This window comes from Pogoniulus pusillus, chromosome 29, assembly GCF_015220805.1.
Source record: "Pogoniulus pusillus isolate bPogPus1 chromosome 29, bPogPus1.pri, whole genome shotgun sequence".
NCBI lineage: Eukaryota > Metazoa > Chordata > Aves > Piciformes > Lybiidae > Pogoniulus > Pogoniulus pusillus.
Window position 1 is genome coordinate 16643155 of NC_087292.1, and position 21002 is coordinate 16664156.

At 53.3% G+C, this 21002-nt stretch overlaps 1 protein-coding gene across 6 annotated transcripts in view; it reads right to left on the reverse strand.

Annotated features, from left to right (window-relative positions):
- The window catches only part of RTEL1 (regulator of telomere elongation helicase 1), a 65784-nt gene extending 45349 nt beyond the window's left edge, over window positions 1-20435 (reverse strand). For all 6 annotated transcript variants that reach the window (XM_064167653.1, XM_064167656.1, XM_064167655.1 and 3 more), the window contains exons 1-13: window positions 20321-20435; window positions 19485-19683; window positions 18515-18608; window positions 17620-17701; window positions 16057-16117; window positions 15378-15453; window positions 14122-14206; window positions 12496-12561; window positions 10988-11141; window positions 9337-9375; window positions 8004-8082; window positions 6477-6574; window positions 4771-4826 (exon numbers count right to left, since the gene is read on the reverse strand). In XM_064167653.1, coding sequence (XP_064023723.1) covers window positions 4771-4826; window positions 6477-6574; window positions 8004-8082; window positions 9337-9375; window positions 10988-11141; window positions 12496-12561; window positions 14122-14206; window positions 15378-15453; window positions 16057-16117; window positions 17620-17701; window positions 18515-18608; window positions 19485-19683; window positions 20321-20422 — 1191 coding nt within the window. In that variant the 5' untranslated portion in view covers window positions 20423-20435. The remainder of the gene's footprint in view (window positions 1-4770; window positions 4827-6476; window positions 6575-8003; window positions 8083-9336; window positions 9376-10987; window positions 11142-12495; window positions 12562-14121; window positions 14207-15377; window positions 15454-16056; window positions 16118-17619; window positions 17702-18514; window positions 18609-19484; window positions 19684-20320) is intronic.
- Window positions 20436-21002: the final 567 nt, after the last annotated feature.

Consider the following 21002-nt stretch of genomic DNA (forward strand, 5'->3'; position numbering starts at 1 on the left):
TCAAGGCAAGATGTGAACCACTCAGAGGGGAAAAAACAAATCCCCAAAACCCAGTTCCTGGAACTCTGAATTTCTGAGAAACATTTCCCCCCCCCAGAAAAAAACAAAAGGAGGGCAGCAAATGTTCTTCTCCAAGGAAGGATCAATTTCTTCTTCCTGCAAATGAGCTGGGTGTAAGTGGAGTTTGAAGAGCAGGCTCTGTGAGAAGGAAGCCCCAGGTTTGAGCCCTGGAGGTTCTGTCAGCTGGCTCTGGCTTAAGGATGCCTCAGGATGGTGCCAAAGCATCCTGTGGCAGATGGTTTGCAGGAGCTGTCCTTCTGCATGTCCTCAGCAGCAGCAGCAGCACAGAGCTCAGATTTGCTTCTCCTATCCAAGGCAATCTTCACAGAACAGCAGAGACACCTCCATGGCCCCTAAGCCATGGCCCAAAGTGCTTAGGATGGGCACTCCCCCACCTCCCTGGGCAGCCTGTGCCAGTCCCTGACCACTCTTGCAGCAGAGAGATTTTTCCTCAACCCCAACCTAAGTCTTCCCTTGGCACAATTTTAGGCCTTTTCCTCTCTTTCCACCACCTGAGACTAGGGAGCAGAGCCCAACCCCCACCTGGCTCCAGCCTCCTCTCAGGGAGCTGCAGACAGCAATGAGCTCTGCCCTCAGCATTTGCAAACCAATGAGTGGTGACCTCACACTTTACTCTGCTGAGAGCTCACCTGCAGGGCTGGGGCCAGCTCTGGAACCCTCAGCACAGGAAGAACATGGGCCTGATGGAGAGGGTGCAGAGGAGGCCTTGGAAATACTCAGGGAGCTGGAGCAGCTCTGCTCTGAGGCCAAGCTAAGGGAGCTGGGGAGGTGCAGCCTGCAGGAGAGAAGGCTCCAGGCAGAGCTCAGAGCAGCCTGCCAGGACCTGCAGGGGCTACAAGCAGGCTGCAGAGGGACTGCTGGCAAAGGGCTGCAGGGACAGACTGAGGGCAGTGGTTTGGAATGAGAGCAGAGCAGCTTGAGAGTGGAGGGGAGGAACAAGTTGTGCAGCAGGAGGCTGCTGGAACCCTGCAGCAGGTTGCCCAGGGAGGGAGCTGAGGCCTCCTGGCTGAAGCTGTTCCAGGTGAGGCTGAAGAAGGCTGTGAGCAAGCTGCTGTAGGGGAGGATGTCCCTGGGCATGGCAGGGGGGGTGGAACTGCCTGATCCTTGTGGTCCCTTCCAGCCCTGACTGATTCTATAACTTCAGAGAGAAAGTAGAAATGGAGCTGCAGGCTCACTGCAGCTGCTCAGCTTATGGGGCACAGCTTTGGCTTTCTCACCATGGAAGGGTTTAGCTAAGAAGAGACCTTTCAAGCTCATCCATTCCTGCAGTCCCCAGAGACATCTGCAACCAGAGCAGGTTGCTCACAGCCCCAACCCACCTCAGCTGCAACGGTGCCAGGGCTGGGGCAGCTCCCACCTCTATGGCAGCCTGGGCACAAGGAGGAGAGGTCTGAGAGCACTGTGTGGATACCACTCACCAGGGTCACATTCAGCTCCTGGGGTCCTGAGATGTGTTTTATAAATGAAACACACCAAAAAGACCCCAAAAGGAAACACTTCAATGATCTTTTGGGAGGGTATTTGCTTTAAGTGGGGGTTTGCTTGGGATTCCCCCCCCCAGGTTTTTTTTGGGGTCCTTTAATTTTGCTTGGTTTGTTGTTTTGGTTTTGTTGCTTGGGAGCTGTTGCTTGGTTAGGTTTGGGGCTTTTTTGTTCTGTTGTTTGGTTGCTGGTTGGGTTTTTGTTTGGTTTGGGCTTTGTTGCTGAGGTGGTTGTCACTTTGATTTAGTTTGGGCTTTGGGGTGTGTTGCTTAGGTTTGGTTTGGGCTTTGGGGTGTGTTGCTTAGGTTTGGTTTGGGCTTTGTTGCTTGTTGCTTTGATTCAGTTTGGGGTTTGGGTTGTGTTGCTTAGGTTTGGGTTGGGCTTTGGGGTGTGTTGCTTAGGTTTGGGTTGGGCTTTGGGGTGTGTTGCTTAGGTTTGGGTTGGGCTTTGGGGTGTGTTGCTTAGGTTTGGGTTGGGCTTTGGGGTGTGTTGCTTAGGTTTGGGTTGGGCTTTGGGGTGTGTTGCTTAGGTTTGGGCTTTGTTGCTTTGATTCAGTTTGGGGTTTGAGTTGTGTTGCTTAGGTTTGGTTTGGGCTTTGTTGCTTGTTGCTTTGATTCAGTTTGGGGTTTGGGTTGTGTTGCTTAGGTTTGGTTTGGGCTTTGGGGTGTGTTGCTTAGGTTTGGCTTGAGCTTTGGGGTGTGTTGCTTAGGTTTGGGCTTTGTTGCTTTGATTCAGTTTGGGGTTTGAGTTGTGTTGCTTAGGTTTGGTTTGGGCTTTGTTGCTTGTTGCTTTGATTCAGTTTGGGGTTTGGGTTGTGTTGCTTAGGTTTGGTTTGGGCTTTGGGGTGTGTTGCTTAGGTTTGGCTTGAGCTTTGGGGTGTGTTGCTTAGGTTTGATGCTTTGATTTAGTTTGGGCTTTGGGGTTTCTTGCTTTGATTTAGTTTGGGCTTTGGGGTTTCTTGCTTTGATTTAGTTTGGGCTTTGGGGTTTCTTGCTTTGATTTAGTTTGGGCTTTGGGGTTTCTTGCTTTGATTTAGTTTGGGCTTTGGGGTTTCTTGCTTTGATTTAGTTTGGGCTTTGGGGTTTCTTGCTTTGATTTAGTTTGGGCTTTGGGGTTTCTTGCTTTGATTTAGTTTGGGCTTTGGGGTTTCTTGCTTTGATTTAGTTTGGGCTTTGGGGTTTCTTGCTTTGATTTAGTTTGGGCTTTGGGGTTTCTTGCTTTGATTTAGTTTGGGCTTTGGGGTTTCTTGCTTTGATTTAGTTTGGGCTTTGGGGTTTCTTGCTTTGATTTAGTTTGGGCTTTGGGGTTTCTTGCTTTGATTTAGTTTGGGCTTTGGGGTTTCTTGCTTTGATTTAGTTTGGGCTTTGGGGTTTCTTGCTTTGATTTAGTTTGGGCTTTGGGGTTTCTTGCTTTGATTTAGTTTGGGCTTTGGGGTTTCTTGCTTTGATTTAGTTTGGGCTTTGGGGTTTCTTGCTTTGATTTAGTTTGGGCTTTGGGGTTTCTTGCTTTGATTTAGTTTGGGCTTTGGGGTTTCTTGCTTTGATTTAGTTTGGGCTTTGGGGTTTCTTGCTTTGATTTAGTTTGGGCTTTGGGGTTTCTTGCTTTGATTTAGTTTGGGCTTTGGGGTTTCTTGCTTTGATTTAGTTTGGGCTTTGGGGTTTCTTGCTTTGATTTAGTTTGGGCTTTGGGGTTTCTTGCTTTGATTTAGTTTGGGCTTTGGGGTTTCTTGCTTTGATTTAGTTTGGGCTTTGGGGTTTGTTGCTTTGATTTAGTTTGGGCTTTGGGGTTTCTTGCTTTGATTTAGTTTGGGCTTTGGGGTTTCTTGCTTTGATTTAGTTTGGGCTTTGGGGTTTCTTGCTTTGATTTAGTTTGGGCTTTGGGGTTTCTTGCTTTGATTTAGTTTGGGCTTTGGGGTTTCTTGCTTTGATTTAGTTTGGGCTTTGGGGTTTCTTGCTTTGATTTAGTTTGGGCTTTGGGGTTTCTTGCTTTGATTTAGTTTGGGCTTTGGGGTTTCTTGCTTTGATTTAGTTTGGGCTTTGGGGTTTCTTGCTTTGATTTAGTTTGGGCTTTGGGGGTTGTTGCTTTGATTTAGTTTGGGCTTTGGGGGTTGTTGCTTAGATTTAGTTTGGGCTTTGGGGGTTGTTGCTTAGATTTAGTTTGGGCTTTGGGGGTTGTTGCTTAGATTTAGTTTGGGCTTTGGGGGTTGTTGCTTAGATTTAGTTTGGGCTTTGGGGGTTGTTGCTTAGATTTAGTTTGGGCTTTGGGGGTTGTTGCTTAGATTTAGTTTGGGCTTTGGGGGTTGTTGCTTAGATTTAGTTTGGGCTTTGGGGGTTGTTGCTTAGATTTAGTTTGGGCTTTGGGGGTTGTTGCTTAGATTTAGTTTGGGCTTTGGGGGTTGTTGCTTAGATTTAGTTTGGGCTTTGCTGTTTAGGTTTGGGGGTTTGCTGGTTGGGGTTGGTTGGTTTGTGTTCCTTTCATTTCCCTAGATCTCCCATCTCCCAAGCACAGCTGCTATGAAGTGAGCAGCTCAAGATTTCAGCTCCACCTGGTGGAGGCTGAACACAGACGAACTGAACATGAAGCAGCTCCAAAAAGTAGGCCTCAAAACTGGGAAAGAACAACTATAAAAACCAGAGTAGAGCACCTCACTGGGCAGCAGCTTCCTCCTCACACCCTCACCTGCTTCCATCACAGAATGGTCTGGGTTGGAAGGGACCTCCAAAGCTCATCCAGGCAAACTGCCCTGCAGCCAGCAGGGACATCCTCCCCTACAGCAGCTTGCTCACAGCCTTCTGCAGCCTCACCTGCAACAGCTCCAGCCATGGGGCCTCAGCTCCCTCCCTGGGCAACCTGCTGCAGTGCTCCAGCAGCCTCCTGCTGCACAACTTCTTCCTCACCTCCACTCTCAAGCTGCTCTGCTCTCATTCCAAACCACTGCCCTCAGCCTGTCCCTGCAGGCCTCTGGGAGCAGTCCCTCTGCAGCCTGCATGTAGCCCCTGCAGGTCCTGGCAGGCTGCTCTGAGCTCTGCCTGGAGCCTTCTCTTCCCCAGGCTGCACAGCCCCAGCTCCCTCAGCCTGGCCTCCTGGCAGAGCTGCTCCAGCAGGTGTGCACACATTCAAGGGTAAAGTGGATCCAAGCTCTTTGCAGGGTTTTAAACCCAATTCTCCTACCCTTGGGACACAAATGGAAGCAGTGTTAATCACTTACCTGGATAATATCTGAGAGCTTGTGCAATCCTGCTGCATTGACAAAGAGCCCAGTACCTAGAGAGAGCAACACAGGATTGCAACACCAAGCACACCTCCATAGCTGGACAACATAGCACAATGAACACAACTCCCAGATATTGACTCAAATACATGGCTCAAGCTTCCCAAGAGGCAAGGAGCCATAAAGGTGGCATCCCAGAGGAAATCCCATGGCTCTGATGCACAGGGAATCTGTCACCTGAGACAATGACAAACTCCTGAAGGCTTCTCTACATTAAAAGTTGAGTTACAAAATGGTAGAGGTTGGAAAGGGCCTGCAGAGATCACCCAGTGCCACCTTCTTGCACTCAGCAGGGACATCCTCCCCTAGAGCAGCTTGCTCACAGCCTTCTCCAGCCTCACCTCGAACAGCTCCAGCCAGGAAGCCTCAGCTCCCTCCCTGGGCAACCTGCTGCAGTGCTCCAGCAGCCTCCTGCTGCACAACTTGTTCCTCACCTCCACTCTCAAGCTGCTCTGCTCTCATTCCAAACCACTGCCCTAAGCCTGTCCCTGCAGGCCTTTGGGAGCAGTCCCTCTGCAGCCTGCTTGTAGCCCCTGCAGGTCCTGGCAGGCTGCTCTGAGGTCTGCTGGAGCCTTCTCTCCTGCAGTGTGGACATTACCCAATTGCAGAGCAAGTTGCAGCTCATGCATAGAAATCCAAAGCAGCAAAGAATGGAGAAGAGATTATGGCTACCAACTGAAATGAGAGCAGAGCAGATTGAGACTGGAGGTGAGGAACAAGTTGTGCAGCAGGAGGCTGCTGGAGCACTGCAGCAGGTTGCCCAGGGAGGGAGCTGAGGCCTCCTGGCTGGAGCTGCTCAAGGTGAGGCTGGAGAAGGCTGTGAGCAAGCTGCTGTAGGGGAGGATGTCCCTGCTGAGTGCAGGGGGGTGGCACTTTGGAGGTCCCTTCCAACCCAAACCATTCTGACATCCTACCATCATGGAATTTCTTGCATCCAGTGGCTGAATTCTCATCTTTATACACACACAACAAAAGGAAAGAGACAAATCCTCAAACCACAACCAGAAAGCAATGAGCAGCACACACCAAATGTCACCACTCTCAGCAGCCTCCTGCTAAGTAGGAGGGGAGGAAACAAAAGAAGACCTTTTTTGATCCCAAATAAAACCCCAGAGGACTTTTACTGCTGCCAGGGCAAGATCTGATTGACCTTGACACCCAACAACCAGGCCAGGATGGTGATGACTCTGAAATCCCCAAGTTGTGGGGGAAGAAGAGAACTGAATCAGAGGCATCAGCAGTTTGCAACCTGTGACATGACAGCCAGGCTGCAGTTTTAGGTTTGCTGAAGCTTCCAAGCTGTCCAATCATGATCTCCTTTTTAAGCATCACTCAAGAGTGGCCAGAGGGAAAAAAACCCAGAAGAGAACTTTTTGATCCAAAATAAAACCCCACAAGACTTTTCCCACTGTCAGGAACAGAAGATCTGATTCAACCTGACAGCAAATAAGCAGGGAAGGTGGCACTGGATGACCTTTGGAGGTCCCTTCCATCCCAAGCCTGATTCTGTGACCTTTTAAAAGCTTTCTAACTCACATCAGGACAAATCAACCTTTCTCCTCTTCTCCCTGGACTCCAAACTTCCAAATCACTTCCCCTGCAGAGCTAAGTTTTGAGTCAAAGAACTAAACCTTGACACTCACGGCTGGAGAGGTACTGCAGGATCTGCTCCAGAGACTCCAGGAGGGAGGATTTGGTCTGGAATGTGATTTGAGCTTGAGCAAACAGATCAAAGATGTAACTGCAAGGGAACAAAAAGCAGCAGAAGTGGGTAAACACCACCAAGAATCAGCTGCCCTCAGCCTCTCCTCTTCTAGCAGCACACAGGATCTTAACTCCACAGGACAGAAACACTCACAGGGAGCAAAACAGGATTGTGTTTGTTAGAGCAGCAGATAACACTGAGCTGACAGAAAGGATACTGCCCCCCCCAGCCTGCCTTGTCCACATCTCCATCCTGAACACACCTTGTGTGCAAGAAAAGACTGGGGGAGGCATTTAGTGCCATGATCTACTGGACTGGAGAGGGCTGGGTGCTAGGTGGGACTGGATGAGCTTGGAGGTCTCTTCCAACCTGCCTGCTCCTAGGATTCCCCACAGAACACAGCAACAGCTCATCTGCAAACAGATTCAAGCATGCACTTCCCAGGGACTCCTTGCAGAGTACACCAGGTATGAGTGTGGAAAGAGAGTCAGAGAGGTCTGAGCTACCTCACACCTCAGCTGTGTTTAAAAAGCTCTTCAGATGGTGATGCAGACCTAAAAGCAGCCCAGTGAGGAGTTTCTGCCACTTGACAGCAGCTGATGGGCATGGACACAGCACAGGATTGGTCACTTCTGAATGGTTAGTCAGGGGAGTTCCATCAGGGATCTTGGTTAATACAGGAATGAAAGCTAAGGGGAGCCCAGCACTGGAACAAACATTATTGATAGGCATTGGAATGGTGCTGCCAGCCCCAGAGCCACACTGCAGGAGTGGGAAGGGACCTCTGGGGATCAGACAGGCCAACCTCCCCTGCTAAGGCAGGGCACCCCCAGCAGCTTGCCCAGCAGCACAGTGCCCAGCTGGGCTTGGAAGCTCTCTGGTCAGAGAGACTCCACAACCTCTCTGGGCAGCTCTGCACCCTCACACCAAACAAGTTTCTCCTCCTGTTCAGGGGAACCTCCTGGCTTCTGCCCACTGCCCCTTGGCCTGTCCCTGGGCACCACTGACAACACCCTGGCCCCATCATCTTGCCCCCCACAACTCCTTTAGCTCTTGCTGAGCACTGACCAGATTCCCTGCAGGGCTGCTCTTCTGCAGGCTCTCAGCCTTTGATCCTCACAGAGCTGCTCCAGGCTCCTCAGCAGCTCTGCAACCTCTGTCACATGGCAAAATCCAGTCCACACTCATCTGCTCCAGCAGGGCACCCCCAGCAGCCTGCCCAGCAGCACACTGCCCAGCTGGGCTTGGGAGCTCTGCACAGAAGGAGACTCCACAGCCTCTCTGGGCAGCCTGCTCCAGGGCTCTGCACCCTCACAGCTAAGAAACTTCTCCTCATGGAAGCTCCTAGGCTCCAGTGTGTGCCCACTGCCCCTGTCTTGTCCCTGGGCACCACTGAGAAGATGCAGCCCACTGGAACTTGCTGTGTTTTTAACACGCCAACTCCTTCATGTGAGCTGAAATTTACCTTCCCTCTTTGGTGATTCCAGAGTCATCTGGGGACAGCTCCACTGCATCAATAGCACTTTCCAGCTGAAGAAGAATTTCTTCAAGAGAATCAAAAAGGGGAGAGAAAAAAAAACCCACAAGGTTAAAAGTTGACAGCAACTCCCTTCTGGGACACATCTGAGGCTCTTTTTCAGGTGTAGTTTCTCACCAATGCTGCCACCAAAGGCAGTGACTTGCTCCTGGCCAACAGAGCAAAATGAGCCAAGCCAATTTCATAGAATCACCCAGCTAGGGACCTCCAAAGGTCACCCAGTGCCACCCCCTGCAGCCAGCAGGGACATCCTCCCCTACAGCAGCTTGCTCACAGCCTCCTCCAGCCTCACCTGCAACAGCTCCAGCCAGGAGGCCTCGGCAACCTGCTGCAGTGCTCCAGCAGCCTCCTGCTGCACAACTTGTTCCTCACCTCCACTCTCAAGCTGCTCTGCTCTCATTCCAAACCACTGCCCTCAGCCTGTCCCTGCAGCCCTTTGCCAGCAGTCCCTCTGCAGCCTGCTTGTATCCCCTTCAGCTACTGGCAGGCTGCTCTGAGCTCTGCCTGGAGCCTTCTCTGCTGCAGTGTGGACACTGCCCACTTGCAGAGCAAGTTGCCTCTCGTGTGAAAACCCAAAGCTGGGAGGCAGTTCTGGTTAGTCACTATTGAGCTGAGACTCTGCTCTCATCCTCTCATGACCCTGCAGTCCCTCTGCAGCCTTCTTGCAGCCCCTTCAGCTACTGGCAGGCTGCTCTGAGTTGTGCCTGGAGCCTCCTCCAGGCTGCACACCCCCAGCTCCCTCAGCCTATCCCCCATGGCTGAGGTTCTCCATCCACCTGAACACTTTTGTGGCCTCCTCTGGACTCTCTCCATCAGCTCCATGTCCTTGCTATAATTTCCCAGACACTATCTCTAACTATTCATGTGGAAGAGCTTCCATGACCTCAAGTCAGCTGAAGCTGTTGAACTCCTCTCTATAGCAAAGGCCTTCTTGGAAATGCTGTTTAACCATCAGACATCTCAAGCTCTTGCTAACAGCTTTGTGGAGCATCCTCTACATGCAGCAAGATGATGCCACAATGCCAGCACACTGCCAGGATTAGCTGATGAGGGAATGTCTGGGACAGGAGGCAGTAATGCATTCACCTGCCAAATCCAACAGCTCAGGGAAACAAAATCCCTGCAATGTGAACACCCCACACCAATTCCTGCATTTCTCAGCTGCCAGCAAGGCCACACAAAGGTGATTTGAGAGTTGCTGAGCTTCTGAAGCTGTTCCTCCAAGCATTTTTGACAGCAGAATGAACCAAAAGAAACTTACTCTTGATCTTGGCTAAATCTTCCAGCTCCATGTCCAGCCCTGGTGAGAAAAGGAAAGATTTCAACAAGGAGGTTTCATCTATTCACAGAATGGGCTGGAAGAGACCTTCAAGTTCCAACCTCCCTGCCATGGGCCGGGATCACCTCCCACTAGAACAGGTTGCTCAAGGCCTCATCCAGCCTGGCCTTGAACACCTCCAGGAAGGTTGTGGAGCACAGAAGCACAGAATGGGATCTTTGATCCCATTCTGTGCTTCTGTGCTCCACAACCTCCCTGGGAAACCTGTGCCAGTGTCTCACCACCCTCAACCTGTGCCAGTGTCTCACCACCCTCAACCTGTGCCAGTGTCTCACCACGCTCACTGAAAAAGAGCTTGGATCTCCCCTCTGCCACTTTAAACCCATTCCTCCTCCTCCTGTCATTACAAGACCTTGTCAGTAGAAACACAGAATCAGCCAGGTTGGAAGAGAGCTCCAAGCTCAGCCAGCCCAGCCTAGCACCCAGCCCTGCCCAACCAACCAGACCATGGCACTAAGTGCCCCAGCCAGCCTTGGCTGCAACACCTCCAGCCACAGCCACTCCACCACCTCCCTGGGCAGCCCATTCCAATGCCAATCACTCTCTCTGCCAACAACTTCCTAACAACATCCAGCCTAGACCTCCCCTGGCACAGCTTGAGGCTGTGTCCCCTTCTTCTGGTGCTGGCTGCCTGGCAGCAGAGCCCAACCCCACCTGGCTACAGCCTCCCTGCAGGCAGCTGCAGGCAGCAATGAGCTCTGCCCTGAGCCTCCTCTGCTGCAGGCTGCACATCCCCAGCTCCCTCAGCCTCTCCTCACAGGGCTGTGCTCCAGGCCCCTCCCCAGCCTTGCTGCCCTGCTCCAAACACCTTCCAGCACCTCAACATCTCTCTTGAACTGAGGAGCCCAGAACTGGACACAGCACTCAAGGTGTGGCCTGAGCAGTGCTGAGCACAGGGGCACAAGAACCTCCCTTGTCCTGCTGCCCACACTGCTCCTGAGCCAGCCCAGGATGCCATTGGCTCTGCTGCCCACCTGGGCACTGCTGCCTCAGCTTCAGCTCCTCTCTACCAGCACCCCCAGCTCCCTCTCTGCCTGGCTGCTCTCAGCCACTCTGGCCCCAGCCTGCAGTGCTGCTTGGGGCTGTTGTGGCCAAAGTGCAGAACCCTGCACTTGGCCTTGTTCAGTCTCATCCCCTTGGCCTCTGCCCACCCATGCAGCCTGGCCAGGTCCCTCTGCAGGCCTCTCCTCCCCTCCAACAGCTGCACAGCTGCTCCTAGCTTGGTGCCATCTGCAAACTTACTGCTGCTGGACTCAATCCCCTGCTCCAGCTCATCAATGAAGAGATTGATCAGGATTGGGCCCAGCACTGATCCTTAGGGCACAGCACTGCTGCCAGCTGGATGTGGCACCATGCAGCACCACTCTCTGAGCTCATCCTTCCAGCCAGGTCTTGACCCATATCAGAGTGGCCCTGGTAGTTGGGCCAAATCACTGTCATGTCTCTGGCACTGATTACTAATTAATCCTCTATTAGGAAGTGTAAAGTTGCCAGCAGCTGCCAGGAAAATTTAGGCTCCAGACCTTGGGCTCTAATCACAGTGGGACAGAAGGGTTTGAGGTTGTCAACATACCTGAAGTGACCAAGTCCATGTTGAACTCAGCATTGACCTCATTCTGCTGAAGCAGTTTGGCTTGCTCTTCCAGCAGGATGTTTACAGCATCCATGGCTGAAGCCAGGTCATAGGGAGTCAGGTCAAAAGATGCTGATTCCTCACACAGCCTCTCCTAAAACATCAAAGAATGAAGCATTAGGTGGGACAGGTGACAAAGGCCACATCACAGCCTCACAGCATGCCAGGGGTTGGAAGGGACCCAAAGAGATCACCAAGTCCAACCCCCCTGCCAGAGCAGGACCATACAGGTGACCAAAGCTGGATTTCACTTCTCATCTCCAGCTCAGACCTGTTCCATAAACCTCTGATCTGCATTTTAGGAACACCTCAAGACTTTGACTTCATTACCAATCATCCTTTGTTCTGAACTGGGGAAACTGATTTGCTTCTTCCATACCACAGAGGCTGCAGAGCTGCTGAGGGGCCTGGAGCAGCTCTGTGAGGAGCAAAGGCTGAGAGCCTGCAGAAGAGCAGCCCCAGAGGGGAGCTGAGCAATGCTCAGCAAGAGCTGAAGGAGCTGTGAGGGGCAAGAGGCTGGGGCCAGGCTCTTGTCAGTGGTGCCCAGGGACAGGCCAAGGGGCAGTGGGCACAAACTGGAAGCCAGGAGGTTCCCTGAGGAGAAACTTGTTTGGTGTGAGGGTGCAGAGCCCTGGAGCAGGCTGCCCAGAGAGGCTGTGGAGTCTCCTTGTGTGCAGAGCTTCCCAGCCCAGCTGTGCTGCTGGGCAAGCTGCTGGGGGTGCCCTGCTTTAGCAGGAGCTTGGCCTGGATGATCCCCAGAAGTCCCTTCCATCCTCCACCATGCTGGTGGCTGTGGAGATGTGGTGCTGAGGAGCATGGTTCAGTGGTGACCTGGCAGTGCTGGGTTAAGAGTTGGATCTTGGGAGATCTTTTCCCACCTTGATGATGATTTAGGCAAAGGGCTGCACTTTTGAGCCAGCTCAGGAGGGGACCTCATAGTGCAGGTGGGTTTTGTGGTCTTTCCCTCCCCCCTCTGTGAGTGGGGACTTGGAGGTATTCCAACAGCCACATTTGGCAGGTGCTATGCCTGGGCAGGGGATACAGCAGAGCTTCAGAATGGATCCTTCAGGGGTTCTTACACCCTGGACAAGAACCCTCTCCAGAGAAGAAAATAAGCTGCCTTAGTAGGGTCATGGTTTAATGGTAGCCTGGCACTGCTGGGTTAATGGTTGGGCTTGATGCCCTTAAAGGACTCTTCCAGAGGAACAAAGCCTTGTTTTGGCTGGGAGAGTGATTCTCTACATCTGGAGATCCACCCAGCAGGAAGAAACCATCCCAGCAGTGTCAGAGGGCTGCAAAGGGAACCACAAAGCAGCAAGAAGTGTTCAGGATGCTGACAAACATGAACTGAAACAGCTGAGCACAGACTTCAGGGGCTGTTTAGAGCAGGGCATGGCTCTGCTTTTCCTCTTTGGATGAAGCCTGGCCACAGAGGAAGGAGAACTTACCACATTGTGAGCTTCATCAAGGATCACCACAGTCCCTTTCAGGTCTAAGTTGTGTGATTTACGGCTCTGAAGAGAGGAGAAAGGAGAATGAGGGAATGGACAACAAAGAGCCACTGAGAGAAAGAGAGACCTGATTGAGAGTCTGGCTCAGGAGACAGGTTTGGGCTATCAAGGAATGGCTGTGGCTACCTGACCAATAAACCAAAGTTGGGTTTGTCTGGAAAGGGAGGTGCTAAAAGGCAACATGGAAAGGTTTATGGAGCTCCCAGAGGATGTGGTGATAAAAGACCAGAACCAGCTGGATCACACCAGGATGCAACAAGCTCAGCAGGAGTGATTTCAGGCACTGGTTTTGACCTTTAGAGTCTGGGGGGAGAGGGGGGTGAAGCAGGGGTGGGGTTGTCTTCCTTTTAGAAGTTAGAATCCTGGCCTGGTTTGGGTTGGAAGGGACCTCCAGAGGTCATCCAGTGCCACCCCCTGCACTCAGCAGGGACATCCTCCCCTACAGCAGCTTGCCCACAGCCTTCTCCTGCCTCACCTGCAACAGCTCCAGCCACGGGGCCTCAGCTCCCTCCCTGGGCAACCTCTTGCTGTGTTCCACCACCCTTCACAGGATGTCAGGGTTGGAAGGAACCTAAAGAGCTCATCCAGTCCAACCTCCCTGCCACAGCAGGACCACACAATCTAGCTCAGGGCACACAGCAACACATCCAGACAAGCCTCAGAAGGCTCCAGAGAAGAAGACTCCACAACCTCTCTGGGCAGCCTGTGCCAGGGCTCTGGGACCTTTACAGTCAAGAAGTTCCCCCTTGTGCTGAGCTAGAACCTCCTGTGCTGCAGCTTCCATCCATTGCTGCTTGTCCTATCCCAGGCAGCAGTGAGCAGAGCCTGCCCCCCCCTCCTGACCCCCAGCCCTCAGGTACTGGTAAACATTGACTAAATCCCCTCTCAGTCTTCTCTTCTGCAGACTAAGCAGCCCCAGGGCCCTCTGCCTCTCCTCACCAGGCAGTGCTCCACTCCCTCCTCATCCTCACAGCCCTCCCTTGGACCCCCTCCAGCAGATCCCTGCCCCTTTTCAACTGGGGAGCCCCAAACTGAAGGCAGTGCTCAAGATGAGGTCTCCCCAGGGGCAGAGCAGAGGGGAAGGAGAACCTCCCTTACTTCCTTGTTCTAGAAACCATGCAGCTGGGTGCAGAGACAAACCTGCCTCAGGCTGCATGCAAAACCAGTGCAGGTTGTGAGGGGAGGTTTGTAGGCAGGAGCTGAATATCACCAAAGAACAGCATCACACCCTGCAAAGCTGAGGTCAGCTTCCAGCAGGCTGTGAGCAAGCTGCTCCAGGGGAGAACATCCCTGCTGACTGCAGGGGGTTGCACTGGCTGAGCTTTGGAGCTCCCTTCCAACCCAAAGCATTTTAGCACTCTATTAAAAACCAGCAAAGAACAAACAATTTGTTAACTGCTGTAAGGAATGCAGAGGGGGGGAAAAGAAACCCAAACAAACATAAAGTGGAATCTTCTCTGGTTCTAAATTTCAAGTGGGGCTTGATCAGCTTTGAACACCCTCAAAATGCCTTCCCAGGAGATAAAACAGATCAACAACTGCGTGTGAAAGTCAAGATCTTACCTTTGAGTCCAGCAAATAGTTGTAAGGCATGAAAACAACATCTGCCTGCTGCTTCAGGTTGCGAGAGAGGTAATATGGACAGGCTCTGTGGAAAGAGAAGGGGCAGAAGCTAAAAGGTAGCACCTGCAGAGGGACTTGGAGTGCTTTCAACAACTCCCTGCTGGGGTTGATAGTCTAAAGGGCTTCTAAGCAACTCCAGTTGAAGCAAACATGTTTTGAGCAGATGGTAACCTGTCTTCACTGAATCAGAGTGGTTTGGGCTGGAAGGAACCTCCAGAGGTCATCCAGCTCAACCCCTGCACTCAGCAGGAACATCCTCCCCTACAGCAGCTTGCTCACAGCCTGCTCCAGCCTCACCTGCAACAGCTCCAGCCAGGAGGCCTCAGCTCCCTCCCTGGGCAACCTGCTGCAGTGCTCCAGCAGCCTCCTGCTGCACAACTTGTTCCTCCCCTCCACTCTCAAGCTGCTCTGCTCTCATTCCAAACCACTGCCCTCAGCCTGTCCCTGCAGCCCTTTGCCAGCAGTCCCTCTGCAGCCTTCTTGTAGCCCCTGCAGGTCCTGGCAGGCTGCTCTGAGGTCTGCCTGCAGCCTTCTCTCCTGCAGGCTGCACACCCTCAGCCTTTGCCCTACAGCAGAGGTTCTCTGTCCCCCTGAGCATTTCTGTGGCCTCCTCTGGACCCTCTGCATCAGGTCTCTGCTGTGCTACCATCGCAGCCCTCCCGGCCAGAAGGGATGGCTACTCCAGGCTGGTTTACCTCAACAACCCTCCCTTCACTGTCTGAGTTGCAGGCTCTGCTCAAGCAAGAACTACAACATTGGTGGGCCTGACTCTGACTTGATTCAGTCTTCACACAAGGAAGGACTGAAACAAAGCTGCTGTGAGATGAAAACTGCAGTAACAGGAGGAGAGGCTTCAGGGCACAGTGGCTTTGTTGGGAGCACCCTTGGCAGCCCCTCTGCCGGGCTCCCTCGGCAGCATCTTTAGCCTCTAGGGGCAGCACCTCCAGCCCCTCTGCCGGGCTCCCTCGGCAGCATCTTTAGCCTCTAGGGGCAGCACCTCCAGTCCCTCTGCAGCATCTTTAGCCTCTAGAAGCATCTTTAGCCTCTCAGCAGCTCCTCCAGCCCCTCCACCAGGTTCTCACCATTGTTCTGCTGCTTTTATGCCTCTCAAGTCCACACCAGAACGTGAACAGCAGTGAGCAGAGCAACACTTTGCACCATTTTCACAAGGAGGATGCCAGGGTGAGGTCACTCACCTGTGCTTGCTTCCATTTTTAACCAAGTCTTCAATGTCCATGATGGAGTTCATGAGTTCTTTATCTGTGCTCTTCTCTAAGGAAAGAAGAGGACATTGCAGCCACACACAGCTTTGTGGTCACTCTGATCACTGCTCTCAGGCACTTCTGGACAGCCTAGTCTTGAAAGGTGTTAAGACTGAGCACAACACAAACCCAGGCAGATTCAGAGAGTGGGTTGGAAGTGTCCTTAAAGCTCATCCAGCCTCAACTCCCTGCCATGGGCAAGGACAGCTCCCTCCAGACCACTTAGCTCAAGGCCTCATCCAGCCTGGCCTTGCACATCACCAGGGAGGGGACATCCACAGCCCCCCTGAGTAACCTGTTCCAGTGTCTCCCCATCCTCATGGGGAGGAATTTCCTCCCAGTGCCTAATCTAAATCCAGCTTCTTCTAATCTGAAACCACCATCCCTTGTCCTACCATCCCATGCCTTTGCAACAAGTTCACCTCCAGCTCTCCTGCAGCCTCTTTCAAGCACTAGAAAGCTGCTCTGAGGTCCTTCTGGAGTTTTCTCCCCTCCATGCTGAACAATCCCAACTCCTTGAGCCCAACTTCAGGTTCAAGCAGCTCTTCCCAACTTCTCTACCTAGTAAATTGACCTCCAAAAAGCAGGGCTGGACTTTGCCAGCCCAACTCACCTTCCACGTTGTTGTAGAAGTGACAGGCACGACTCATCACTTTGCTCCTGCACAGGTAGATCTGGAACAGAGAGAGGATTTCAGCCAAGAGCAGCACAGCTGCCAAGCACTGGAAGGTGCACTGAGGAGTGAGGAGCAATTAGTGCTGGGTGGCAGCAGTTAATGAGTAAATGCTAATTCACTCTGTCATATTTAAAACCCTGGGCCCCCCTGCCCACCTGGAAGGTTCAACTCTCTTTTATGCAGCACAGACTCAGGTGCTCAGAGGAAGTCATAGAATGAAGCAGGTTGGAAGAGAGCTCCAAGCTCAGCCAGCCCAACCTAGCACCCAGCCCTGCCCAACCAACCAGACCATGGCACTAAGTGCCCCAGCCAGGCTTGGCTGCAACACCTCCAGCCACGGCCACTCCACCACCTCCCTGGGCAGCCCATTCCAATGCCAATCACTCTCTCTGGCAACAACTACCTAACAACAGCCAGCCTGAACCTGCCCTGGCACAGCTTCAGGCTGTGTCCCCTTCTTCTGTCCCTGGCTGCCTGGCAGCAGAGCCCAACCCCACCTGGCCACAGCCTCCCTGCAGGCAGCTGCAGGCAGCAATGAGCTCTGCCCTGAGCCTCCTCTGCTGCAGGCTGCACACCCCCAGCTCCCTCAGCCTCTCCTCACAGGGCTGTGCTCCAGGCCCCTCCCCGGGTTTGTTGCCCTGAGTCAGTTTGTATTTTGCCACTAATGCTTCTCAGAACAGTGAGGATAGAATTGGCTGGGTTGGAAGGGACCTGCAGAGGTCACCCAGTGCCACCCCCCTGCCATGCCCAGGGACATCCTCCCCTACAGCAGCTTGTTCACAGCCTGCTCCAGCCAGGAGGCCTCAGCTCCCTCCCTGGGCAACCTGCTGCAGTGCTCCAGCAGCCTCCTGCTGCACAACTTGTTCCTCACCTCCACTCTCAAGCTGCTCTGCTCTCATTCCAAACCACTGCCCTCAGCCTGTCCCTGTAGGCCTTTGGGAGCAGTCCCTCTGCAGCCTGTTTGTAGCTCCTTCAGGTCCTGGCAGGCTGCTCTGAGGTCTGCCTGGAGCCTTCTCTCCTGCAGGCTGCACACCCCCAGCTCCCTCAGCCTGGCCTCACAGCAGAGCTGCTCCAGATTCTCTGCTATCACTTGGAAAAATGAATCAGGTAATTCAACCCCTGAAAGAGCTGTCTGAAATGATTGTTGCTCTGGAAATGGCAAACCAAAAAGCAAACCTTAAACTATTAAGCCTCCTGCTCTACAGAAAGACCTCCTTTAAAGCAGGGGGCTTAAAATAAATGATCTCCAGAGGTCCCTTCCAACCCTCACTGTGCTGGGATCCTTCTCTGAATGGAAGCACAGACTCAGAATCACATTTTCCACTTGCAGGACTAAACCTTAGAAGCTCCTCCAAGCACATTTAGATCTCCACTTTTCCCCTACAGCCTCCAGGAGCTCAATCTTACAGTTAAGAATTAAGATGTAAGAATGACACAGTCCAGAGCAAAACAAAACACCTCCATCTCCTCCCTCTGCTGCCTTCCAGCCTCTCTTCTCACCTGCATGTGGTTGCTCTGCTGCCTCTTTACTTCTGGATTGATGCAAAGTTGTTCTCTGGAACCCAAAACACAGATTTTTGGCCTGTTCAAACAGAATGCACAAAACTGATGTCAAAAATATGGCAAGAAAGGACACAATTGCTGCTGGATGAGAAGCTGAGCATGAGCCAACACTGGCAGCTTACAGCCCAGAAGGTCAAGGGCAGCCTGGGCTGAATTCAAAGCAGTGTGGGCAGAGCTGGAGAAAGGATCCTGCCCCTCTGCTCAGACCTTGCTTGCAAAATGCTCAGGGGGCTGCTATGAGGCCAGGCTGAGGGAGCTGGGGGTGTGCAGCCTGCAGGAGAGAAGGCTGCAGGCAGAGCTCAGAGCAGCCTGCCAGGACCTGCAGGGGCTACAAGCAGGCTGCAGAGGGACTGCTGGCAAAGGCCTGCAGGGACAGGCTGAGGGCAGTGGTTTGGAATGAGAGCAGAGCAGCTTGAGAGTGGAGGTGAGGAAGAAGTTGTGCAGCAGGAGGCTGCTGGAGCACTGCAGCAGGTTGCCCAGGGAGGGAGCTGAGGCCCCATGGCTGGAGCTGTTCCAGGTGAGGCTGGAGCAGGCTGTGAGCAAGCTGCTGTAGGGGAGGATGATGTCCCTGCTGAGTGCAGGGGGTGGCACTGGGTGCCCTCTGCAGGTCCCTTCCAGCCCAAACCATTCAATAATTTCCATGATTAAAGGGGATAAAATTGTGTGAAGTGTGAAGAAATCTCCCCCCAAAGAAAGCCAGGTTCAGTATGGGCACATGGAGGGAACTGCTCTGCACTGGGAGTTATTGATGCACAAACTCAACCAATAACCACACCAGACTGACCTCTCCACCCTTCCCCTGAACAGAAACCACCTCCTCAATCATATTTACCTGTAGACTGTGTTCTTCAACTCATTAATGACCTGTGTAAGCTGCGAGTGAGTTCTGGAGGCATAAATTATCTTGGGAACATCAGTGTAATAAGCTGCCAAGGAAAGGAAAGGGAGGGGGGGGGGGGAAAGAGCAGGAAAGCATAATTAGCATGGAAAGAACTGGAGATATCATTGCCCTCCTTCTCCAAATGATGCTATGGAAACCATTTGCCTTGTGGGGACAGAAAACATTTTGTCACCTGATTATTCACAGGCCCAAGGAGCTAAATGAGTTCAATGCTCTAAGACAAGACAGAAGTGTGCAGAGGAACTTTACTATAGCTGTGAAAAGGTGTGAAACTTTTGCTGCCCAGCTATGGGTCTGGCATGTTCCCAGGGCCATACTTAGAGTAAAGGCTGGATATGAGATGGGTATTAAGTGAAGGAGAGGATTCTACCCCTCTGCTCTGCTGAGACCTTCCCTGCAGTGCTGGGGCAGCTCTGGAGTCCTCAGCACACACAGGGACCTCCTGGAGCAGGGCCAGAGGAGGCCACAGCAATGCTGCTGTGAGGCCAGGCTGAGAGAGTTGGGCTTGGTCAGCCTGGAGAAGAGAAGGCTCCAGGTAGACCTTCTGGTGGCCTTGCAGTGCTCAAAAGGATCCATCAGAAAGCTGAGGACAGACTTTTGAGCAGGGCCTGTTGGAACAGGACAAGGGGGGGATGGTTTGAGCTAAAAGAGAGAGATTCAGAGCAGAGAGAAGAGAGAAATGCTTGACACTGAGGGTGGAGAGAGCCTGGGCAGAGAGGTGGGAGCTGCCCTGGCACCACTGCAACTCAGCTTGGTTGTGGCTGCGAGCAACTTGCTCTGGCTGGAGATGTCCCTGGAGGGAGGTTGGACTGTACAAGCCTGGAGGGTCCCTTCCCACCCAAACCACTCTGTGAAACGTTCCCATTTAGCTCCTGCTGAGCAGAACCCCCTCGGTGCTTACTTGAGGTGTCAGCATCAGTGGCAGCAGTGCCCCAGGAGGACAGAGGTCTGCCGGGGAACAGCTCCTCCCCGCCCAGCCGCTGAGCGATCTTCCTGGCTGAGATGGTGTCTTTGAAGTGCTCTCTCCACGCCAGAGTGGAGCACAGCAGGCACAGGGTCTTGCCTGTCCCCGTGGGGCTCTCCAAAATGCCATTTACCTTCTTTAGGGAAGAGGAACAGAAGAAGGTTGGAAAAGGAATAAATGAACAATTGGGAGATTCTACAACAGGACTTTGGGGCAGCTCAATAAAACAACCAAACAATCAATCACTACCTGGCAAACTTGACCTCACAACAGGTTCATAGAGGGCTTTAGGCTGGAAAAGACCTTTAAGGTCATTGAGTCCAAGCCAGTTACCCCAGCACTGCCAGGGCACCACCAAACTACAGCCCTCAGCACCACAGCTCTGAAACCCCTGCAGGGACAGGGATCCCATCACTGCCCTGGGCAGCCTGGGCCAAGCCCTGACAACCTCAGGGGAAGAAATTGCTCCTCAAATCCAACTTAAATCTCCCTGCTTCCTTGCCCTTCTCTGCTCCAGCCCCTCAGTGTCCTTCCTGGAGTGAGTGGCCCAAAACTGAAGGGAGTATTTGAGGTGCAGCCTCAGCAGTGCTGAGCACAGGGACACAAGCACCTCTCTGCTCCTGCTGGTCACACTGCTCCTGACACAGAACAGGACGATTCCAACACCCAGAACCCTCACAAGGGGTGGAAACCTCATCCCTGGAGGTGTTTAAGGCCAGGCTGGATGAGGCTCTGCACAGCCTGATCTAACGTGAGGTGTCCCTTCCACTGACCTTCTGCAGGCACTCCAGCACCTTCTCCATGTAGACCACTTGGCAGGGGTAGGGCTGGAAGGGGAAGTCCACGGTGATGCCATTCAGGGTTAGCCTGGGCATAGCTCCTCTCGAAGCACCTGCAGGCAAGCACAGGCCTATTGTTTGCCCTGCCGGGAGGGAGCAGCATCGCGCAGAGATGCAGAGCGATGGCAGCAAAGCCTCCTTCCGCCAGCAAACGCCGAGAGGGCCTGGACTGGCCTGGGATTGCGGGACTGGACGTTAGCAGCAGGCTGCATCGCAGCCCTGGCAGGAGGCTCACAGGCACTCGGGGCTCGGCCGTGGCGACCCGACCGGGCCACGAACTCCCTGCCCGCACCGGGGCGCACTGCCGGGACCCCTCGTTAGCTCCAGTTCGAGCTCCCGGATGTCCCAGCTGCTCCAGCGTGGCGCAGTTCAGCCTCCCGGGACCCTCCAGGCTCGCTCCGGTGCTGCCTAGAGCCACACTCCCAGGACCCTCGGTCCGCTGCGGGGCGCCCTGGTCCGCACCCTAAGACACCCGCCCCAGGGCTCGTTCCCGGGACCTCCCAGCTGCTCCAGCGTGGCGCAGTTCAGGCTCCCGGGACCCTCTCGGCTCGCTCCGGTGCGGCCTCGACGCACACTCCCAGGACTCCCCGTTCGCTGCGGTGCGCCCTGACCCGCA